The sequence below is a fragment of the Lathamus discolor genome, chromosome 2 (genome assembly GCF_037157495.1).
Source record: "Lathamus discolor isolate bLatDis1 chromosome 2, bLatDis1.hap1, whole genome shotgun sequence".
Lineage (NCBI taxonomy): Eukaryota > Metazoa > Chordata > Aves > Psittaciformes > Psittacidae > Lathamus > Lathamus discolor.
The window spans coordinates 61,520,674-61,540,512 of NC_088885.1; the positions used below are offsets into that span (position 1 = coordinate 61,520,674).

Consider the following 19,839-nt stretch of genomic DNA (forward strand, 5'->3'; position numbering starts at 1 on the left):
AAAAAAAAAAAAGAGACATTTTATTTCAATACAGAAATCCTGATTTTATTTTCAATAACAGAATTACAAGACGTTTTAGATCAGTGCTCCACTGTGTTTGTTATTACAAACCTGCTCTCTGGTTGAAAGTCCTACAACTGCAGCAGCTTGAAAGCTGCTTTACAGAATGACACAAATAGCATTTTTCGTTTTCTTACATACCTTGTGCTAGCAAATCTCCCCATGTGTGACAAACCTATTAGTTTGAAAGAGGAAGTGATAAACAGGCTGTACAAAAGTAATCTTTCATTATCTGCAGCAGTCTTCTTTGCTATTGGCAGCCTCCGTTTTAAAGGAAGTGGCTTTTTCACTTCATTTCAGTTTATCAGTAGGCTGACTTATGATTTTGCCATCATCTGCCTCCAATTCATTTACATCTTCCTGCAATTCATCCTCCAGCTCATAGTCTGAGACTGATCTGGTGTTATCGTCCCAGTAATCAGCTTCATATCTGTCCATTAAGTATTCCTGTGGTGTAATGTCATCATCAGGAGGATTCTTTGGTTTTTTCTTTTTCATTTTCTTTCGAATCTTAGAAAGCTGCTGCTCCTGCTCTTCTGTCCAGGCAATGCTTTCTGTATCTCTTGACACTTTCAGTCTTTTGTAGTCCATTATCTGCTTATTCAGCAGCTCATGATCAATACCAAAAAGATTAGACCGCATGGGTGGATCTGAAGATTCAGTTGCTGAAGAGAACAGTTTACTGTGGAAAAGAAGACAAATGTTGTGCTTTTTCCCCCCACCGTGTATATTTTAAGGGACAATGCAATTGTGACAACTTCAGTAACACAGAAATAACCGTGAGTTTTCAGTTTTATTTATTACTGCACTGGGTTCAGCATTGTCCTTCCTACATTAAGAAGGAAGAGATACCACCATACTGTGTGTCCAAGGAGACTGTGTGTAAGCCTTTCAGCATGTCAACAGATTTAATGGGAGGAAGCCAATAAAGCAACTACATTCCAAATGAAACTGCTTGTTTATGGGAAAAGGCGTGCATAGGTAACAGAATGAGCACTGGACCTGGGAGCCCCAAGGAAGTTAAGACTTCTCAGAGCTATTCCAAAAAGTGAGAACCAGCACCCTGAGCCCAAACACATCAGACAGATGTATGAATGACAGCATGTAGCGCCTTAAGCATTAAGTACTAATGCTTAAGCATTAAGTATGGATTTAAGTATTTACACAAGATGCAAAGAGAGGAAGACGGCAGTGCCCTGTGGGCAAGTCTGTCAAAACGATTCCTCCCAAGAAGCTCTTTCTGATTTGCACCTGATGAACTGTCTTGTAAGACGTAAAGTCACAAAAGGCATTTCCACCCAACAGACTGCTGGCTGCTGGCTTCAAGAACATCCAGTCCACAGAATCATCATTCTAATAGATTGTTCAGCCTTATCCCTCAGTAGCCAAAAATGCCTCATATGAGAATTCTGAATTAGCTTACTTATTGTTAACATAGAAATATTTGTCAGTAAACTTGTAAGACATGTATAACAAATCAATTTTATACCAGAAAAAAGTGGCCAAGGAGAGGAGTACTGGTAAACATATAGCTTTTATCCTCATGAGAAAATTACCAGGAAGAAACAAGTATGACTGATGCAAAGCTTTTTTTTTTTTTCAATTTAATTACCAAAAACATTATCAAGTGTTGAATTCTGACAAATTCTAAAAATACTTCCCTTATAAAAGTAAAGATACTAATACCAGAACAAGTAATGTGTCTGAAGTAACAGATCTGATGACTACGTCACTCAGAGTATAGACAACAAACACAGCTAATTTCTAAGATTGTGCTCTGTTACCACCTCATGGGTTAGTTGCCTCTGAAAGCATACACCCTATGCTGTAACAATTCAGTCATTCTCCACAGCTTAACAGAGGTCCACTTATATACGAGAAAATAGACTTTTCCTTTCCATATTTGCAAACCTGTGTTCTGCAGCAAGGTACCGATGCACGAGAATCAATGACAAAATAGCCTACAAAAATGTGTCTGCACTAAAATATGAATGTAAACTTGAGCATATAAGAAACATTTTCCCTTCATTTTAATAAATGGGTGTAACTTTGGTAAAGAAAGCTAAAGCCACAAAATTAAATATCATGCTCTACATTTAATTTCTGGAATAATTATATAGTAGTTTTATCCTAGGCTATTCTGCAGCCTTTTCTGTTAATAACAGGGCCCAACTGATCTCTTTAAAAGCTAAGATGCCTTTTTGGTAAGGTCTTCCAAAAAGGCACTCTCTTCTACATTCTATTTCCTCATAACACCAGTTGCTGAACTCTAATGTACACATCTAATTAAAATATACTTTCTGTCCTGTCAAATAATATCCTATCTAAGTTGGCCAACAGAGATGAAAACAGATACTTGTACAATTCTGATTTAAAAAAAACGCACCTAGAATCATTCTGAGATGTTTCCTCTGCTTCTGGAGGTCCAAAATCAGCAATTGATAATAATTCCTCGATCTGTAAACACATGAAAACAATACATATGAAAAGTCCTGTACCAAATTTACTTCGTTCACACCTACACAAGAAATAGACAAGAATATAATAGCAAATATTTTATTTTCCATGTTTGGAATATTGTCCGTTCCAAAATAGTATTTCCCTCCATTTCAACAGAACCTCTTTTATTTCTTGCCTGGGAAGTTCGTGTCAAATAGTGTAACTGATTCAGGGATTCCAACGAAGTTTTTGCCTTGCATACTTTCTTAACAGTTGGCTGGGGATTGTGTGACTTTCCTATTTATTTATTTTTTTGTCTTACTTCAGTCTTGGAATTCTTTTTCATAACATCCTTACACTAAGACTCTTTTCACTTCTTCCTTCCTCCCCCTTTCTGCAAGTTTGTACTTCTGTTACCTGTAAATACTGAGTTCCCAACTCCCTTTTAACATGGGCACTAACCAGTAAATGCTACAAATCTAGTATATTCAGTGCTTAGAGACTGTACCTAATTGTGAAAATTTTATCTCATTCAAAATTTTTATTTGCACTTTTCCTTACATTACTTCCTTTCTAATTGCACATACTATACTAGGAGTTGAATTGCATGGTCCTTCCCTGTCTTCCAATATACTTAAAAATCAGGTTCAGCTACATTATTTCAAGCACCGTTATTCAAATCTGTGGATTACATAAATCTGATGCTCTGCAAAGTGTGAAAAGATGGTCCATCTAAGTGCTTCCCAGTGCCATTCACTGACAGAGCTTATACAAGGAGGGTTTTTACTTGTCTTACGTGGTTAATTTTCTTGATGCCTATGCAGTGAACTTGAAGGTAAGGCAGCCCAGGGGTTTTCTTCAAAACTCTTCAGAAAGAGTAAGTGATTATTTAACAAAGCTTGAGAAACAGTGATTAATGGAATAGGCCCCACAGTAACAGAACTGAAAGGCAGGACGTGCAGGAATACATATTTGTACTTCCATCTACGTATGTTAATAACAGGGTAATAGTAATGACAAAGCGCTTCTATAATCACTCATTACCTGTGTATAATTTCTTGTGTTGATTATGGGGAGCATAAGAATTAATATAAACAGCTTTCAGAAGTGTTTACTTCATTTCTGTTCTTGTGCTTTTTGTTGATACCAGTTCAGGTGGAAAGCATTTGCACTGTGGATCAGTACATTGGCATGAAACTCAGAATTTTCCTGACTACAGAAAGTTCAAACAGTTCACTGCATTTCCAGATAGTCTGAAGCCCTTATTATCCCTTCCAGCTCTGCAAATACACGCTGCATGAGCCTGTAAGTCACTAACAGTAATTGGTTGTAATAGTAACACATCTAAGAATAAGGCGCTTCAGGGCACAGAAATGTGAACATGCTCTTTTCAACTAATACTAATGTTCTTTCCATTCACTTCAACAGCTTGAGAAGACATTTTTGATGAAATTCTACTCATTGGTGTTATCGTTCTCTTCTGGAAATCTCTGTATTTCAGAGATCTCACTTCACACTCCTAATGACAGCCAGTTCCTAGAAAATGTCATTATTCTAGCAATATTTCAACTAGTTAAAACTATCAACACCTTGACAGAAAATGTGAAACATTAAAGATAATTTTAAAAGTGGGGGGGTGGGGGTGGAAAAGTAGTATGAGAGGGCTTACATCCTCTGTGCAAAGATCTGCACTTTGCTAGTTGGGGTAAAGAGAAATTAAAAATCACTGATTACATTCAATGGAATTTTAAAGACATGTAACATTTAAAATGTGGAAGACAGCTCCTTAAAACTCATTTCTATAATTATCTATATAAGGCAAAAGACAACTGCTTACCTTATACTGTTCCTTCAAATTGTAATTTCATTTTTTTAAGATTTCTTTATTGGCCTGATGATCTGGCCTACAAGCTTCTCTGAAAACTTCCGAATTTTTTATACTAGCATCAAAAAGTGTTCATGAGGCAATAGCTACAAGGGTGCTTTTACATTCTAGATAAGCATCACTCTTACTCAAGATTCTTTGCTAAATGCTCTGGAATATGAAGAGGAAAGGATATAGACAACAACTGCTTTTTACTGTAGATTGGTAGAGCAACCGGACGATCAGCTCTCTCCATATTCCTAAGCATTATGCCATGCTAAGTCACCATGTTTGCATATCATTATATTTATACATTCAGTCAAACATGACAATTACCTCTCTTACAGCTGCAGCTTCTTTGTCTTTTACAAATACTATTGGGGGCATATTTCCTAAAATCTGCTGACTCTTCAGAAGATACCTGGCAAAAATAAAGCATTCACCAGTATAAGTAACAGAACAGCACCTCCAGGACAGGTAAAATACTTTAATTTCAGAGTATTGCAAATGTAAGTATATGGTTTGCAAAACCTACAGTCTGATGGTTATCCATTCAGGTTAGTGCTAAGCAACACATCACTGCAGAATCCCAACTCTGAATGCATAATATATAAAAACTACTAGCTGCAGATTCCACTGAGTATTGATGATAGATTTGTCTCCTATATGCACAGGCTGGCACAGGTCTTTCCCCACTTCATTTGGCTTCCTTATCCCCACTGTAGGGGTAAGAGCAGCAGGGGATAAAGACCTCACAGCAGGGCAAGACAACTAGTCCTACATGCTAGATGCAGGGAGGACTGACAAGGGCTTCCCTCGTCTTCTTCCCAGCCAGCAACATTCCTTCTCAAAAAGCAGAAGGTGTTGGGCGTAGAAAAGATACTGTGCTGCAGCAGGAATTATACAGCCTAGGGAAACAGGGGGTAAGGAAATGGCTCTACAAGTATGCTTCAGTGCCACCTCCCCCACTGGATGAAGTCCTGATCCTCCAACAGTTTGGCTGTATAGCACAGGGTAAGCCAAGGAAAGAGGGAGAAATAAATATTTCTCTGATATCTTGAAAACCCAATGGACCCTCTGTCAAAAATGGGTAAAAGCACAATATATGGCACCATCCCACAATTTATTTTCTGGTATCAGTACTGTAAAGAATTTCTGTAATTCAGTCATCCCTTCTGGAGGTCCAAATTGTCCCTAGCGATCAGAATTGCCCAGTGAATCTGTAAGGAATTATTTGTTGCAACTGCCAGTCCTCTTGAGCAACATCATATTCTGGCCTACTGTCATGTACAGCATGTCCAGCACACCATCACTAGTACAATGAAGTAAAACCTCATCCAGACACTTCTTTCTTTCAGCTCAGCCCAGTCCAATCCTAGGAAAGCACAGAAGCCAAATAAACCAGCAGTGCTCCAGCAGGAGAATACACAGCTGGTGTGACACAGCCACCCTTCCCTGTGAGGCATCTCACAAGAGATGCTCTCACTCAAATATCTAAATATCTAAAGCATCCTAACAGGTCAGATACAGATTTTTAGAAATACTCAAGAAATGGTATAATACATGGCTATGAATTTGTGAAGTGACATGTTTGCCCCATAGCAGTACCGTATACGTGGAGCACTCTTCTGCAGTACACTTTCAACATAACTTTCTTTCTCTGTAGTAGCAGTAGGATTCCAGTACACACGACAGGCTGAAAAGTTTGATGTCAGTGACACCTGCAAAAACCATAAATGTTTCTTTAAAATGATATATATATATACAAATATATATATATACGCACACTTCATATACAACAAAGTCTTTAATTCATGAATAAGCATACAGTGATCCAAACTGAATATGTAAATTGTTAGGAGAATCTCTTCTTCCATCTCTGCTCTTAAGAACCATAATTATATGGTGCCTTTAAGAGTTTAACACCAAATAAGACTTACATTCAGTACCTGAAAGGACTTTTTTATTTAGGGAAGTCACTGCCTAACCTCCCCTTCAACTGAAATTAAACAGACAAGTCTGCCACCACCTGTCTGTTACTGACAGTGCTCCATTTCTTCACCATGACAGTGTTACCATCACAAACTGTCCAGAATTACAATGTTTTGGAATACAGTTGAAAGTGTACATTTCTGCTAAAGAAGGACCTGGTTTGTTGTCACTCATAATTTGGTTTTGATATTAAGAGAAAGAGGACCCTCTATGCCACTGTAATATAAATGTCTCTTCAGCCCTAAAGCCTAATGGGAACCTCCAGTGCCTGAAACTATAGCTCACTAACAGATAATATTCATACATGTCATACATGCAATTGAAAATTGTACAGATAGGATTCTGAAAGATTTCTGAAACTGTCATTCATCGCATCTAGCGCTGTCCTTCACAACAGGTTCTCACTATGACAGTACACTTAGCAAACTTCTAACACCCTATCTGGCTCAACCAAAGGAAGGAGCCAAGGAAGAGGGAGGAGAAAGCATAAACTACCCATTGGAAGGCACAGTTCAGACATCATCTAGTCCACAAACAAAGACTTCAAACAAATAGGTATCCACATACATCACCAGAAAAAGACAATGCCATCGGAGTATTCCCAGAAATGAAAACTGCATCACAGTCTGCTATTGACAGTGCTACTCTTTTCTAGAGTGGATGGACTGTCCCCCAAAACCAAACTAGATACTGACTTTTAATACCACCAAATAGCTCCTCCCTTGGGAAACCCACCACTTACTAAAAAAAAAACCAAAACCCCATGATAATTAACCAGCTGTTTCTACTGCAGGATCAACCTCCCTATCTCCCACACTGAGTCTAATATAAGCACACAAACAACCCCATCTAACACAAGCCATTTCTTCATCACCATGAGCAGTGTTACCAAGTGGATAAAAGTTTGATGTATCAGGCTTGAAGCATGATTCTTACCTGCTATTATTACATAATTTTAACTTTTCATATGGAAAAAAAGTAAATTCTGATGGATTGCAGAAATGGGTTTAAACTTGAACGGGGGAAGTTTAGATTAGATACAAGGAAGAAGTTCTTTACTGTGAGGGTAGTGAGGCACTGGAATGGGTTGCCCAAGGAAGTGGTAAATGCTCCACCCTGGGAGTGTTCAAGGCCAGGTTGGACAGAGCCTTGGATGACATGGTTTAGTGTGAGGTGTCCCTGCCCATAGCAGAGGACTGGAACTAGATGATCTTAAGGTACCTTCTATTCTATGACTCTAAGATTCTATTTCTTTTGATAATGGTAGTAGTGATATCAGACCAGAATCATAGAATAGTTAGGGTTGGAAAGAACCTTAAGATCACCTCGTTCCAACACCCCTGCCATGGGCAGGGACACCTCACACTAAACCATGTCACCCAAGGCTATGTCCAACCTGGACTTGAACACCACCAGAGATGGAGCATTCACAGCTCCCCTGGGTAACCCATTCCAGTGCCTCACCACCCTCACAGTAAAGAACTTCCTCCTCATATCTAGCCTAAACTTCCCCTGTTTAAGTTTGAAACTGTTACCCCTTGTCCTGCCACTACAGTCCCTAATAAAGAGACCCTCCCTACCATCCTTACACGCTCCTTTCAGATACTGGAAGGCTGCTAGGAGGTCTCCACGCAGCCTTCTCTTCTCCAGGCTGAACAGCCCCAACTTCCTCAACCTATCTTCATACGGGAGGTGCTCCAGTCCCCTGATCATCCTCGTGGCCCTCCTCTGGACTTGTTCCAACAGTTCCATGTCCTTTTTATGTTGAGGACACCAGAACTGCACACAGTACTCGAAGTGAGGTCTCATGAGAGCAGAGCAGAGGAGCAGGATCACCTCCTTTGACTGGCTGGTCACGCTCCTTTTGATGCAGCCCAGGATACGGCTGGCTGTCTGGGCTGCGAGCGCACACTGAAGCCGGCTCATGTTCATTTTCTCATCGACCAATACCCCCAATCCTTCTCTGCAGGGCCGCTCTGAATCTCTTCTCTGCCCAACCTGTAGCTGTGCCTGGGACTGCCCTGACCCAGGTGTAGGACCTTGCACTTGTCATGGTTAAACTTCATAAGGTTGGCATCAGCCCACCTCACAAGCGTGTCAAGGTCCCTCTGGATGGCATCCCTTCCCTCCAGCGTATCAACCGGACCACACAGCTTGGTGTCATCAGCAAACTTGCTGAGGGCGCACTCAATCCCACTGTCCATGTCACCGACAAATATGTTGAACAAGACCGGTCCCAACACTGATCTGTGAGGGACACCACTCGTTTCTGTTTTCCAACTGGACACTGAGCCGTGGACCACAACTCTTTGTGGGCAGCTATCCAGCCAGTTCTTTACCCACTGAGTAAAGTCCATCTATCAAGTTGATGTCTCTCCAATTTAGAGACAAGGATGTCATGCATCAGCTCTAGAATAAATCAAGCTCTAAAATAAATCAATAAATCGAGTCTCAGCCACATCCCAGTGCAGCACAAACTCTTCCTAAGCACTACACACTTACAATAAAATTGCACTATATTTGAAAGAAGGCTGTTTTTTTCCATCTCTTGTGTTAGAAGTTGTTTCATTTACAGCAATGAAAGTGCTGTGGCTTGCCTTCACCAGACAGTATTTTTAAGTGCAGACATGCCATCCGAGTTAGAAAAGCAATCTTCAAAGCCCAAGAGAGAGAAAAGTACTATATGAAGGACACTGCACATATACAGCCAAAAGATTCACCTTGCCCGGGTAATCTTCATCACATGCTTGAAGACAGAATGAATGCAGCTGGCAAAACCATCAATTTCAATAATAAATTACAAAACCCTTGTCACAGATACAGCTATGAGGTGCAATTTGTTTTTCCATGCTTGTAAGTCCATCAAGCTTTTAAGCCAAACACAGATAAACTTCATAAAAGTGCAAATGGGAAAAAAACCCACAAAAACCAAACCTACAATGAACAAGAATGTGGAAAGTGACTTAGTTCCTAGATTTTATGCTTTTACGCCCTTTTCAAACCCATGAATTATGACAACACTAGTGACAATTAGGTCCAAATTTTAACTCCTTGAACCTTGCTTGCCAACACCATTTTATTAGGCTTGTATTTTTTTCTGAAGGCAGCTCATGCCCCACTTAGGTCTTTTGCCTGTATAGTGATGCTGGTGAGGAAGACAAGGAGGTATCAACTCTCACACAGCTGCACAGAAAAGACTCTGGGAAAGATACACTTACATTGACAAAACCAGGCTCCTCTTTCAGAAAAGGCAAGGCAAATACTACATATTTGAGTAACAGAAAACAAAAAGTCATACTAAGAGAATCACCATTTAGTTGGCCTTAGCTGCATTTGCAATTATAGTGGCAAAGGTCTACTAAGCCAGGTGCAACAATGGCAAAGTTCTCCTAGTCTGCAAGATGAACCCAGAGCCTCATCTTGCTGTGCTCTGCCACATCAAAAGCAACGCAGTAGAACTCCGACATGCATCACGACACCCAGAGGAGCTCCTCTCACCCACCATACCAACTTTAAGGTGTAGTCAGAGCTGCTCAAAACAAGTTGAAGCTTTGGCACGTGCCTTGCAGATTTCCAGCTTAAGATCATAAAGTTCTTGATTAACTTCACAGGTAGCCATCATCTCTGCCAGAGCTTTATGAATAAAACCATTCAAGACTCTGAAGCGCATGTTATCTTCTTTCCTAGTTTTTATCTGGTCAACTTTCATTATGGAGGCCAGCGTGGTTGGTTTACACATCTTTAAAACACAACAAAACCACAACACATTAATCTGTAGTTACAAACTTGTATTTGTATTAAGCATTTAACATACAGTTTTTTACATTTTATTAAGTATGCTCTTAGAACGCCATTACTACATCTGTGATGGTCTTATATAGGTCTTATGTATCACGTTTCAATAAAGAATATTTCTATTCACAAAATCTTTGACCTTTGTGTATTACAGTCAAGGCTGCTTAGTTTCTTTTAGGGTTTTTGTAGCTAGTTACACAGGTCAATAAATCCTTTTTCTAAAATAGAGCATGCATTAACTTGAAAAGCAGCACCTGTTTGAAAAACAGACATAAAAACTTGGTTTCCATAAAAGTAAAACTAAGCTGGTATACAGAAGTTTTAATCTGGATCAGTTCTCTGCTGTAGGCTCAAGAGTGTGCAAGGTGCTTAGGGACATGGTTTAGTGGTGGACTTAGCAGTGCTAGGTCAATGGTTGGACTTGATAACCTTAAAGGTCTTTTTCAACCTAACTGATTCTATGATTCGAACACAGCATTGGTTCTGGTGTGAATGAAAGATCAGCACAGAAGAGGAAAAAGCCATGGGGAGCTGAATGGCTTCTCTCAACAGCTATCCTGGCATGTCATAGTGAAACTGGAGCCCTAGTGTTCATCACAGAATTTTGCTGTTTCCACCAGAAAATGCTTTTCCCAAAATCAGACACAATGGCAGAAGCACAAGCTTGTTCCTCCTGGCACAGACAAACAAAGCACCTTGGAAGCTTGCACTTACCATTTTAGATCCCAGGGTAGGGCTGTCATACCAAAACTTCTTTCTTTTGGGAAAAGGAAAGGAAATCAGCTTTATCTTTCAGCAGCCCAGAAAAACAAAGTGTTCCCTGTGTAATTAAAATGCCACCTGCCCAAAGGCACAATACAACGCACATGTTTTCAGGCCCACAGGTAGTTTTCCCCACAAGTAGAATAGGGTGCGGTGCAGGGAGCAATGCTCCCCATCTGCGGCTGAAGCTGCATGCAGAGGTGGGGAAAAGAATCCCTGACTAGCCTGGGTAGAAACGACCTTAAAGCTCATTCAGTTCCACGCCCCTGCCACGGGCAGGGACACCTTCCACCGGACCAGGTTGCTCCAAGCCCCGTCCAACCTGGCCTTGAACACTGCCAGGGATGGGGCAGGCACAGCTTCTCGGGGCACCCTGTGCCAGGGCCTCACCACCCTCACACGGAAGAGCTTCCCAGTATTTACAGCACCGGCACCTCCGGCCCGGTGCTCGCTTGACAGGCCGCAGCAACACCGGCAGCACCGCCTGCGCGCACCGGCGGAGGCACGGCAGGCCCAGCAGCCCGCCCGGCTGCGGCCGCTCACCCCACAGCAAGGCCCAGCCCGACGGGAGGCCCCGCTGCCCGGCCAGCGCCTCCCGCACCTACTTCTTTTTCCGGAGCATTTTCCACAGTAGGTTCCTGTAGCCGCCCAGGGCAGCGGAGCTGCGCAGCGCCCGGCACCACCGCGGCACCACCGCGCTCGCTGCCGCCCGAGCGCCCAACATGCTGCCACTGCGGCCCGGCCCGGACAGGCCCGACCTGACCCGGCGCTGCAGAGGTCTCCGCGGCGGCGGCGCCGGCAGTGCCTGCACCCCCTCGCGGCTCGGCGGTCCGGGCTGGCAGCGACTCGGCAGCGGGAGCCGGTAGGCGGTGGCTGTGGGTGGCCCCGCCTGCGCGGGGAAGCCTCATGTACACGCATAGCCAAGCCCGTGCAGGTACAGCTGAGTAGAGGCGCTGTTATGAGGGTGGGTGAGATGCCTGGGAAGTGAAACTAAGGCTGGTTGCTGGGTTTCCACTAAGGGCTGCCCCAGGAAGGCCTTGCAGACTACTCCCCAAAGGTAAACACTGCTGCTGGATCATCAGAAAAGGGCGGGGCCATCAGCTCGACAAAGGTTGCTGTGCCATGTAGTTCGTCGGTGACACTAGAATACAATTTAACCATCCTTCAATTTGATGTAATGTTGATGGGCAATTTCAATGGCATTCATAATTGTCATGGTTTAAACCCAGCAGGTATCTCAGTAACATGCAGCCACTTGCTCATACCCCACCTCCCTTTCCCCCCCCCCATCCAGGCAGGATGGGGAGGAGAACTGAAAGAATGTGAAACCCACATGCAGGTTGAGATAAGAACACTTTAATAACTAAAGGACAATATAATAGTACTAATACTTATGATAAGGGAACTAACAAGGGGAAAGAACATAAAACTAGAAGGGGAAAGAAAAAAACCAGTGAGGCACAATGCAATTGCTCACCAACCACCAACTGATACTCAGCCTGACCTGAGCAGTCATCAGTCCCTTACAGGTAACTCCCCCCAGTTTATATAGTGGGCATGATGTGCTGTGGTACGGAATACCCCTTTGGTTAGTTTGGGTCAGGTGTCCTGTCTCTGCTGCCCCCCAGCTTCTTGTGTCCCACCTCACTGGCAGGGCGTGAGAGACTGAAAAGTCATGATCAGAATAAGTAAGTGCTACTGAACACAACTAAAACATCGCTGTGTTATCAGCATTGTTCTCAGACTAAAGCCACAACACAGCACTGCACCAGCTACTAGGAAGGAAATTAACTCTATCCCAGCTGAAACCAGAACAATTACACATTTGATCTGTACATACACACCAGGGATAATTGCATGAAGAGTGACCAGATGACTGTTTCATCACACCAGGAGAAACACTAATGACAGTAACATTAAATGCAGGCCGCTTTACAGTAATACTTCATTAGGGATAGGAAGACCTGTAAGACCTGCTTGTATGCTTTCTGTCATGTCTTCCATCATCAGGCGGCGTGTCTTTTTGGTGGCGCTTCCAATGTGAGGAGTTATTATAATATTCTTCAGCTTTAACAAGGGGTGATCCCTGGAAAAGGAAAATAAGTACTCAGCCAGTCACTCACAGAGCATTCATCTGTTATTTCATCACCTTGAGGCGGCCAGGGAACTATTTAAAATGATAATGAGGAATAAAACATAATGGCATGACCGCAGCATACTCAGTGCAGTTCAAACTACTGCCTTGCCCGTGCGGTTTTTATGCAACAAAACCTCCAAATGAGTCAGCGTGAAATTTGTTTGGCTAGGATGGAAGGACTGGGGACATTGTTTTGGTAGGACCAGTGCACGTCCACCATGTACCTCTACTAACAAAATTGTGTAACTTCGCAAACGCTCACAAACTTGTACTTACTTTGAACCACGAACCACACACATACACTCATTTATACTTCACCTAAATACATCTCCTACCTTGGCAAAGGTTCAGGATACGTCACATCCAGAGCGGCTGCTTTAATAACTTTCTTTTGAAGGGCTTCCACCAAAGCATCCTGATCCACAACCAGACCTGGGTTACAGTAAGAAAGATACTCGTTTTCACATTTCCTACTGTTCTCTCACCATCCTTTTGGGCACCGTGGTCACGCATACAGCAGGGCCAGCGATGTTCACAAAGCAGAAGTGGCAGCAGAGGAAGTGTGGTGAAGTTGGAGGGGGAAGCTTGGGTACATGCAGCAGAGTTGGATAGGAATTTTAAAAGGCACAGTAAGATGAAGTACAATGCCGCACCTCCGAGTGGGCTGTGATGTACATTAGCAACAGCACTGCACTAAATAACTAACAAGCTTAAGCAGGACATTATGCATGTATACGTGGGCTTCTAACACTCCAAGCTCACTAACCTACTTGCTCAAAATTACAGAATGTTTAAAAGTTTTTGTGAGATGTGTCCATGGACATCTAAATAATCTAGTAATCCAGACAATTTACCAAAAATTTCAGAGTGAGAGACACTTACAGGGCTGGGTTTTCCCGGGACTTTTTATACCGGCAAACCATAATGCAGTTTTGTTTATCGTGCATCCTACCTCTGCTGATGTTTATCAGAGTAGCTGTGGGTTTCATCAGCTCCAGCTCCCTCTTCCCAATCAGTTTGTGTGTCTGTGGAGTCAGGGCCACAGACAGCAACACAAAATCTGACTGCTGGAGCAAATCATCTATCTTCTTACAGTAAACAGCTCCAACGGCACTTTCTTCTTCCTTGTTTCTGAAAGGAAAGAAACAAAATTAAGTCCAGCAGTAAGCAATAAGAAAAAAGTTCAAATCACCTTTAGATAAAAGGTTTCTTAATAATTTTCTTCATTCCATAATGCAAAGCAGTTAAGACTGTTATCTGACTGAAACTCAGTAAAGAAAAATGTCACACTGTTTCCCACAATACCAAGTGCACACAATTGTGCAGTGCTCTACCTGTGGGAAGGGCAAGTAAGAAATGGGTAATGTAAAGAATTGTGTACATAAAGAATCATGCATACAAGAATCATGTAAATGCACTGAATAAACAATAAATAAATGCATTTCTGTCACAGCTTCTGCTTGTGATGGGGTTTCTCTTCCAGCCCAAAAGCAAGACTGATGTTTGACATGAATTCCCTTGCCTTTGTAAAGTAGCTTGTCTAAAAATTACTGAAGAAAGCCACAAGACAGGGCCGGGGTTAAGTCTTCTGAAATTTGTTTCAGCAACAGACAACCTGCTTCGTGCATCAGCGCTGCTTCACTGAAACAACACGTTACAGGACCTGCTGGTGCATTCCATAAGCATCAGGACAAAGCTGGGGCAAGTACTGCCCAGCTCCCATTAGATTCCCACAAATAAAAAGATGGCAAGGGCCTGATGGGAGTCACAGCACACGTGAAGGGCACATACACCTCATCTAGAAGAAAGCAAACAGGCTAGCAAGTTCAGCTCTTCACTGTCAGCTGGCTCTGAAAGGGTGAGATGATGTCTCTGCCTGTGTCCCTGCCTCCCCTAAGTCACAGGAGTTAGAATCATAGAATCATAGAATAGTTATGGTTGGAAAGGGTCTTAAGATCATCTAGTTCCAACCCCCCTGCCATGGGCAGGGACACCTCACACTAAGCCATGTCACCCAAGGCTATGTCCAACCAGGCCTTGAACACCGCCAGGGATGGAGCATTCACAACTTCCTTGGGCAACCCATTCCAGTGCCTCACCACCCTTACAGTAAAGAGCTTCCTCCTTATATCCAATCTAAACTTCCCCTGTTTAAGTTTGAACCCGTTACCCCTTGTCCTGTCACTACAGTCCCTGACGAAGAGTCCCTCCCCATCATCCTTATAGGCCCCCTTCAGATACTGTAAGGCTGCTATGAGGTCTCCACGCAGCCTTCTCTTCTCCAGGCTGAACAGCCCCAACTTCCTCAGCCTGTCTTCATACGGGAGGTGCTCCAGTCCCCTGATCATCCTCGTGGCCCTCCTCTGGACTTGTTCCAACAGTTCCATGTCCTTTTTATGTTGAGGACACCAGAACTGCACACAATACTCCAGGTGAGGTCTCACGAGAGCAGAGTAGAGGGGCAGGATCACCTCCTTCGACCTGTTGGTCACACTCCTTTTGATGCAGCCCAGGATACGGTTGGCTTTCTGGGCTGTGAGCGCGCACTGCAGTCGGCTCATGTTCATTTTCTCATCAACCAACACCCTCAAGTCCTTCTCTGCAGGGCCGCTCTGAATCTCTTCTCTGCCCAACCTGTAGCTGTGCCTGGGATTGCTCCGACCCAGGTGTAGCACCTTGCACTTGGCATCGTTAAATCCTTCTTAACCATGTTAAAAGTTAAATGTAAAAAGGTTAAATCTGGGAGCTAAATCCTCCCAGAGTACTTCTCCTTTCCTCAGTCTATTACAGTGTCACCAACATGACAGGAAGACTCAGGGAGACCAGTGAGATGTATGTTTCCCATTCCTTCCTGCCTTTGTTGAAATTAATTACCATCTTGCAGCAGGTATATATGTACTCTGCCACCCCAAATAAAGTGACATTAATATAGCAGAGACTTTTTGTCATGGCCCAGAAGACACCACCAGTCCTGGCTGTCCCTGTCCAATCCCCAGGGCTTCCCCACATCCCAGGACCCCATGGCAGCTCCCCTTGGGGCTATCAGCTCCTGTCCCAGTGATACAGCAGGGCTGGTCCAGCTCTCCTCAGCCCCTGTCTGGCCTCTGCCCTGTGTGCTTGCCTGATGATTTGGACTTTAGTGTGAACCTGACCATGATCTGTGGCTCTTGCTGCTTCTTGGCACAATATTTTGTAAGAATAATACAGAGAGCACATTGTCCTGATCTTGCACAAAGAAAACAGGAGATCAGTTTGATAGTGAAAGGTACAAACAACGCTTAAAAGCAGTGATAAAATACTTTCCATGGAGATGCAACCTGCTTTACCTCTGATTCCTGTTGTGGTACAGAATCTTCATCTCAAAGGCTTTGGCTCTCTGCGCCACTTTGTAGCCAATGGTTCCCATTCCCACGATCCCCAGGGTTGCCCCAGAAACCTCAGCCCCCAGCCAGTCTGCAGGGAAATACTCTGTGTCGGGGGAGACTGCCATCTGATAGCCTTGGAGGAGGGAAAAGACGAAAACGTGTCATGTAAAGGATGTCCTGGCATCAGGTTACTAGGTTGGGTTGCAGGGCTTTTTTGACTTTTTATCATAAAACAAGGCAGAAGCACAGGAACAGTAACAATCATACGATCATAGAATATTTTTGGTTGTTATTGTTGTGTTTCTGGACAAGAAGCGGATAATGTTGTACCATTAACACGACATCTGACATTGATTTCTTGCTAAGGATAGAAACATATCCAGCCCCTCTTTGGCAAACAAGGAAGTTAAGGCCAAAGCAGCAATCTCCCTTCGATGTGCAACTGATGAATCAGTTGTATTATCATCAAGACTTTCAGTAAGGTCAAAACACGGTTCCCAGCTGTCTTGTAGAAACAACAAAGTCGGCCCAGAAAAGAAACACAGAGCGTGGTGGAGGGATTTCTGGACAGCTTGTGCATAATGCCTCAGATACATGTCAGTTTGGCAAAGACAGGATTCAAGCCTACTTGAAAATATCTCCTTTCAATCCCCTTTTAGTAAAACTTGAAAAGCAAGGACTGCAGTAAACAAAATGACTAAGTGGCTATGGGCTATGGAAGAAGAGGCCTGAATTTAGGGCTGTCTGAAGAAGGAACACACCTACCTTGCTGATGCGCCTGTTTGGAAATGGTACACAATGCATGCAAGTTATTGTCAACATGACAGGTTTGTCTTAACTTTTTCCTCATCCCTCTGTTTTCCTTTATTTCTACTTTTAAGCTTACCTTGGCATCAGCACAGGCTTGCTAACTGCTTGTTTTGAAAGGTCACCTTTTCTCAAAAAAGACTAAAACCATTTCAGTTATTACCTTCCACAAGTCTCCTGGAAGATGCCAGCATCAAAGCCATCCCAAAGTCTGCAGTGTCAGTGGAAACAGCAAATGGAGTGTTGGCCACCTTCACACCATAGCTGGATAGGAGGTGCAGGTCCAAGTGATCTATTCCCACTCCAGAGCTTGCAACTATCTTCAAGTTAGGCAAGCCCTGGAGCAGCTTTTCATTAATAACTGGTTTGTGATACCACATATAAATAGCTCTGATCTTTTCACTGAGAGATTTCTTGTTTTCAAGATACTCTTTCATGCTGATGAGATGAAAATGTTTCTCCAGAAATTCAACGTGGTCTTCATATACTCCATGCTTCCCTCCTATACAGTCAATGAGCACATAAGGCAGTTCCTGACCCTCCATGGCCTACTAAAGCAATGAGAGACCAAAAAGACATATCCTTAGGAGACCCATTGTACCTTCTTTGAAGAAACAGGAGTTGATTGGCTTCATTACCTGCTGTTTTCCCACTTGATGACAGAGCTGGCTAAACATACTCACATGCTCAACTTTTATTGCATTCTTCCTGTGTTATTCAGAAGGATGTTCAATTTTTATACTATGTTGTTAATTGTTTCTAGCACACCAGCTATGCTAACACTTAAACAAGAGCTACCAGATGCTATCCCGATCACTATTCAGTATTTAAAGGCTGAAGTCTTGATACTTTAAGAATGTGACCATGTGAGTGAGAGAGTATCTTTTAGCCCCCAAGTTCTACCTTTGATTGCCACCCAAGCAACCATATTAATTAATTAGCATTCCTTATCTCAGGAAAAAGTCTTGTTTAATAGAACAGAGCTATAATTTGTGAGCTATGAACTTTGGAGTTACCAGTTAACTTCCTGAACATAAGCTTACCCTTTGTTTTCCCTTGGTCTCCTTTGGTGTCCTGACAACTCTTCACTCTGTTGTCTCTGGAAAGAACCAACTCTCTTATCTCAGGTTAAAGACAAGAGACCCCCACGCTGCCTCTTTGGCCACTCGGAGCCACAGCATCTGCGGTGCTGAACAGACTATTGCATACCGGGCAGACACTAGCTGGCCCCCCTTTCCCCCTGGCTGAGCACGCCGGGATGCGCAGCCCCAGGGCAGCGGTAGCAAGTCGCCGCTGCTCACCACCGACTGCTTGACGGGGGCAGCGCTCCCTCCTGCCCCATGTCGCCAGCCGCCGGAGCGTGGAGTAGCGGCTGCGAGCGAGCTGAGCCCCTCCTTAAAGCCTTGAAGTTGTCCCGCTGACCCTGCTCATGGGCCTGGAGGAGCTGGGCCGTGGGCAGCAGGGCTCGACCCGGCCCAGGAGGGCACGGGAGAAGTGATCATACTGTCCCCGTCCCGCTCCCAGCCAATTCGAGCGCGGCTCAGAGACCCCGGGAGACACTCGAGCCCCGCAACCCCGGTCCTACCGAAGGTACTGCCGGCCTCCTGTCGCGGGGCTGCGGCGTGGGCCGAGACGCGGAGGACAGCCGGTGCCCCGGGCTGCACACAGCACGCACCAGCGCCGGCGCCGCTCGCCGCCGCCGCGCCCAGCCGCGGGGCCGGTCCGTAGGAGGGCGAGGGCGGAGTGGGGCCGCCTAAGCCGGGGCTGCCTGGCTGGCCGTGCGCGCAGCGCTGTGCCGGTCCGGTGCCTGCGGCCGCCCAACTTGCTCCCGCGGGCCGGCGGTTGGGGTGAAGGTGAAGGAAAGGACGTGACGGGGGGGGCAAAAGTTGAAGAATCACAAAGTGGTTTTCGGTTGGAAGGGACCTTAAAGCTCACCCAGTTCCAACCCCCTGCCACGGGCAGGGACACCTTCCACCAGACCAGGTTGCTCCAAGCCCCGTCCAACCTGGCCTTGAACGGTGCCAGGGATGGGGCAGCCACAGCTTCTCTGGGCACCCTGTGCCAGCGCCTCAGCACCCTCACAGGGAAGAACTTCCCAGTATCTACAGCACCGGCACCTCCGGCCCGGTGCTCGCTTGCCAAGCCGCAGCAACACCGGCAGCACCGCCGGCCCAGCAGCCCGCCCCGCTGAAGACCACCCGGGCCGGACCTGACCCGGCACTGCAGGGCTCCCTGCGGCGGCTGCTCCGGCGGTGCCAGCTCCCCCTGGCGGCGCGGCTGCCCCCGCCTGCAGTGACACAGCAGCGGGAGCCGGCGGGCGGCTGTGAGTAGCTCTGCCGGCCCCGCGGGGGAAGAGAGGGCCGAGCCGCGGGGAGGCTCATGCGTCCGCACAGCCAAGCGCAGGGCCGGAGGTGGGTGAGATGCCTGGGAAGTGAAACTAAGGCTGGCTGCTGCGTTTCCCCAGCAAGGCCTTGCAAACTGCTCCCCAAGGGTACATTGCCGCCGTAGCGTCAGGATGGGCAGGTCCATCAGCCCGACACAGGTTGCTGTGCCATGTAGTTCGTCGGTGACACTAGAATACGATTTAAACGTCCTTCAATTTGATGTAACGTTGATGG

The 19,839-nt window shown here is 44.8% G+C and overlaps 2 protein-coding genes across 8 annotated transcripts; both read right to left on the bottom strand.

Annotated features, from left to right (window-relative positions):
- Positions 1–18: 18 nt before the first annotated feature.
- On the bottom strand, positions 19–11,845 carry RBFA (ribosome binding factor A). Of its 3 annotated transcripts, none has more exons than XM_065667165.1 (7): positions 11,514–11,845; positions 10,865–10,907; positions 9,918–10,094; positions 5,972–6,084; positions 4,700–4,784; positions 2,447–2,517; positions 19–742 (listed from the first exon to the last, which is right to left on the bottom strand). In XM_065667165.1, the coding sequence occupies exons 1-7, from the start codon at positions 11,828–11,830 to the stop codon at positions 352–354; spliced, it is 1,197 nt and encodes a 398-aa protein (XP_065523237.1). In that variant the 5' UTR covers positions 11,831–11,845; the 3' UTR covers positions 19–351. The 3 variants fall into 3 exon arrangements, with proteins under 3 accessions (XP_065523237.1, XP_065523238.1, XP_065523239.1); XM_065667166.1 differs by having other exon boundaries at positions 11,518–11,729; XM_065667167.1 differs by lacking the exons at positions 9,918–10,094; positions 10,865–10,907 and having other exon boundaries at positions 11,518–11,835.
- A 761-nt stretch (positions 11,846–12,606) lies between these two features.
- LOC136008230 (probable 2-ketogluconate reductase) lies at positions 12,607–19,406 on the bottom strand. 5 transcript variants are annotated; one of them, XM_065667170.1, is made up of 7 exons: positions 19,157–19,406; positions 18,265–18,320; positions 17,385–17,772; positions 16,376–16,547; positions 14,002–14,180; positions 13,385–13,481; positions 12,607–12,998 (listed from the first exon to the last, which is right to left on the bottom strand). In XM_065667170.1, exons 3-7 carry the CDS (start codon positions 17,764–17,766, stop codon positions 12,845–12,847), a joined length of 984 nt encoding a protein of 327 aa, XP_065523242.1. In that variant the 5' UTR covers positions 17,767–17,772; positions 18,265–18,320; positions 19,157–19,406; the 3' UTR covers positions 12,607–12,844. The 5 variants fall into 5 exon arrangements, with proteins under 5 accessions (XP_065523242.1, XP_065523241.1, XP_065523240.1 ...); XM_065667169.1 differs by lacking the exon at positions 19,157–19,406 and adding an exon at positions 18,807–19,041 and having other exon boundaries at positions 17,385–17,769; XM_065667168.1 differs by lacking the exon at positions 19,157–19,406 and adding an exon at positions 18,807–19,041.
- Between the last annotated feature and the right edge of the window lie 433 nt (positions 19,407–19,839).

Bases quoted from the DNA above. Each gene is read 5' to 3' on its own strand.
- RBFA (XM_065667165.1), bottom strand. From the start codon at position 11,830: ATGCGTGTACATGAGGCTTCCCCGCGCAGGCGGGGCCACCCACAGCCA. The intron at 4,785-5,971 runs GTACTGCTATGG...TATTTTTGCCAG, and splicing joins AAGAGTGCTCCACGTATACG to GTATCTTCTGAAGAGTCAGC. The intron at 2,518-4,699 runs GTAATTGTCATG...ATGTGTTTACAG, and splicing joins AAGCTGCAGCTGTAAGAGAG to ATCGAGGAATTATTATCAAT.
- LOC136008230 (XM_065667170.1), bottom strand. From the start codon at position 17,766: ATGGAGGGTCAGGAACTGCCTTATGTGCTCATTGACTGTATAGGAGGG. The intron at 16,548-17,384 runs GTAATAACTGAA...CCCTCCTCCAAG, and splicing joins TTCCAGGAGACTTGTGGAAG to GCTATCAGATGGCAGTCTCC. The intron at 14,181-16,375 runs GTAAAGCAGGTT...CTTTCCTTTCAG, and splicing joins TACCACAACAGGAATCAGAG to AAACAAGGAAGAAGAAAGTG.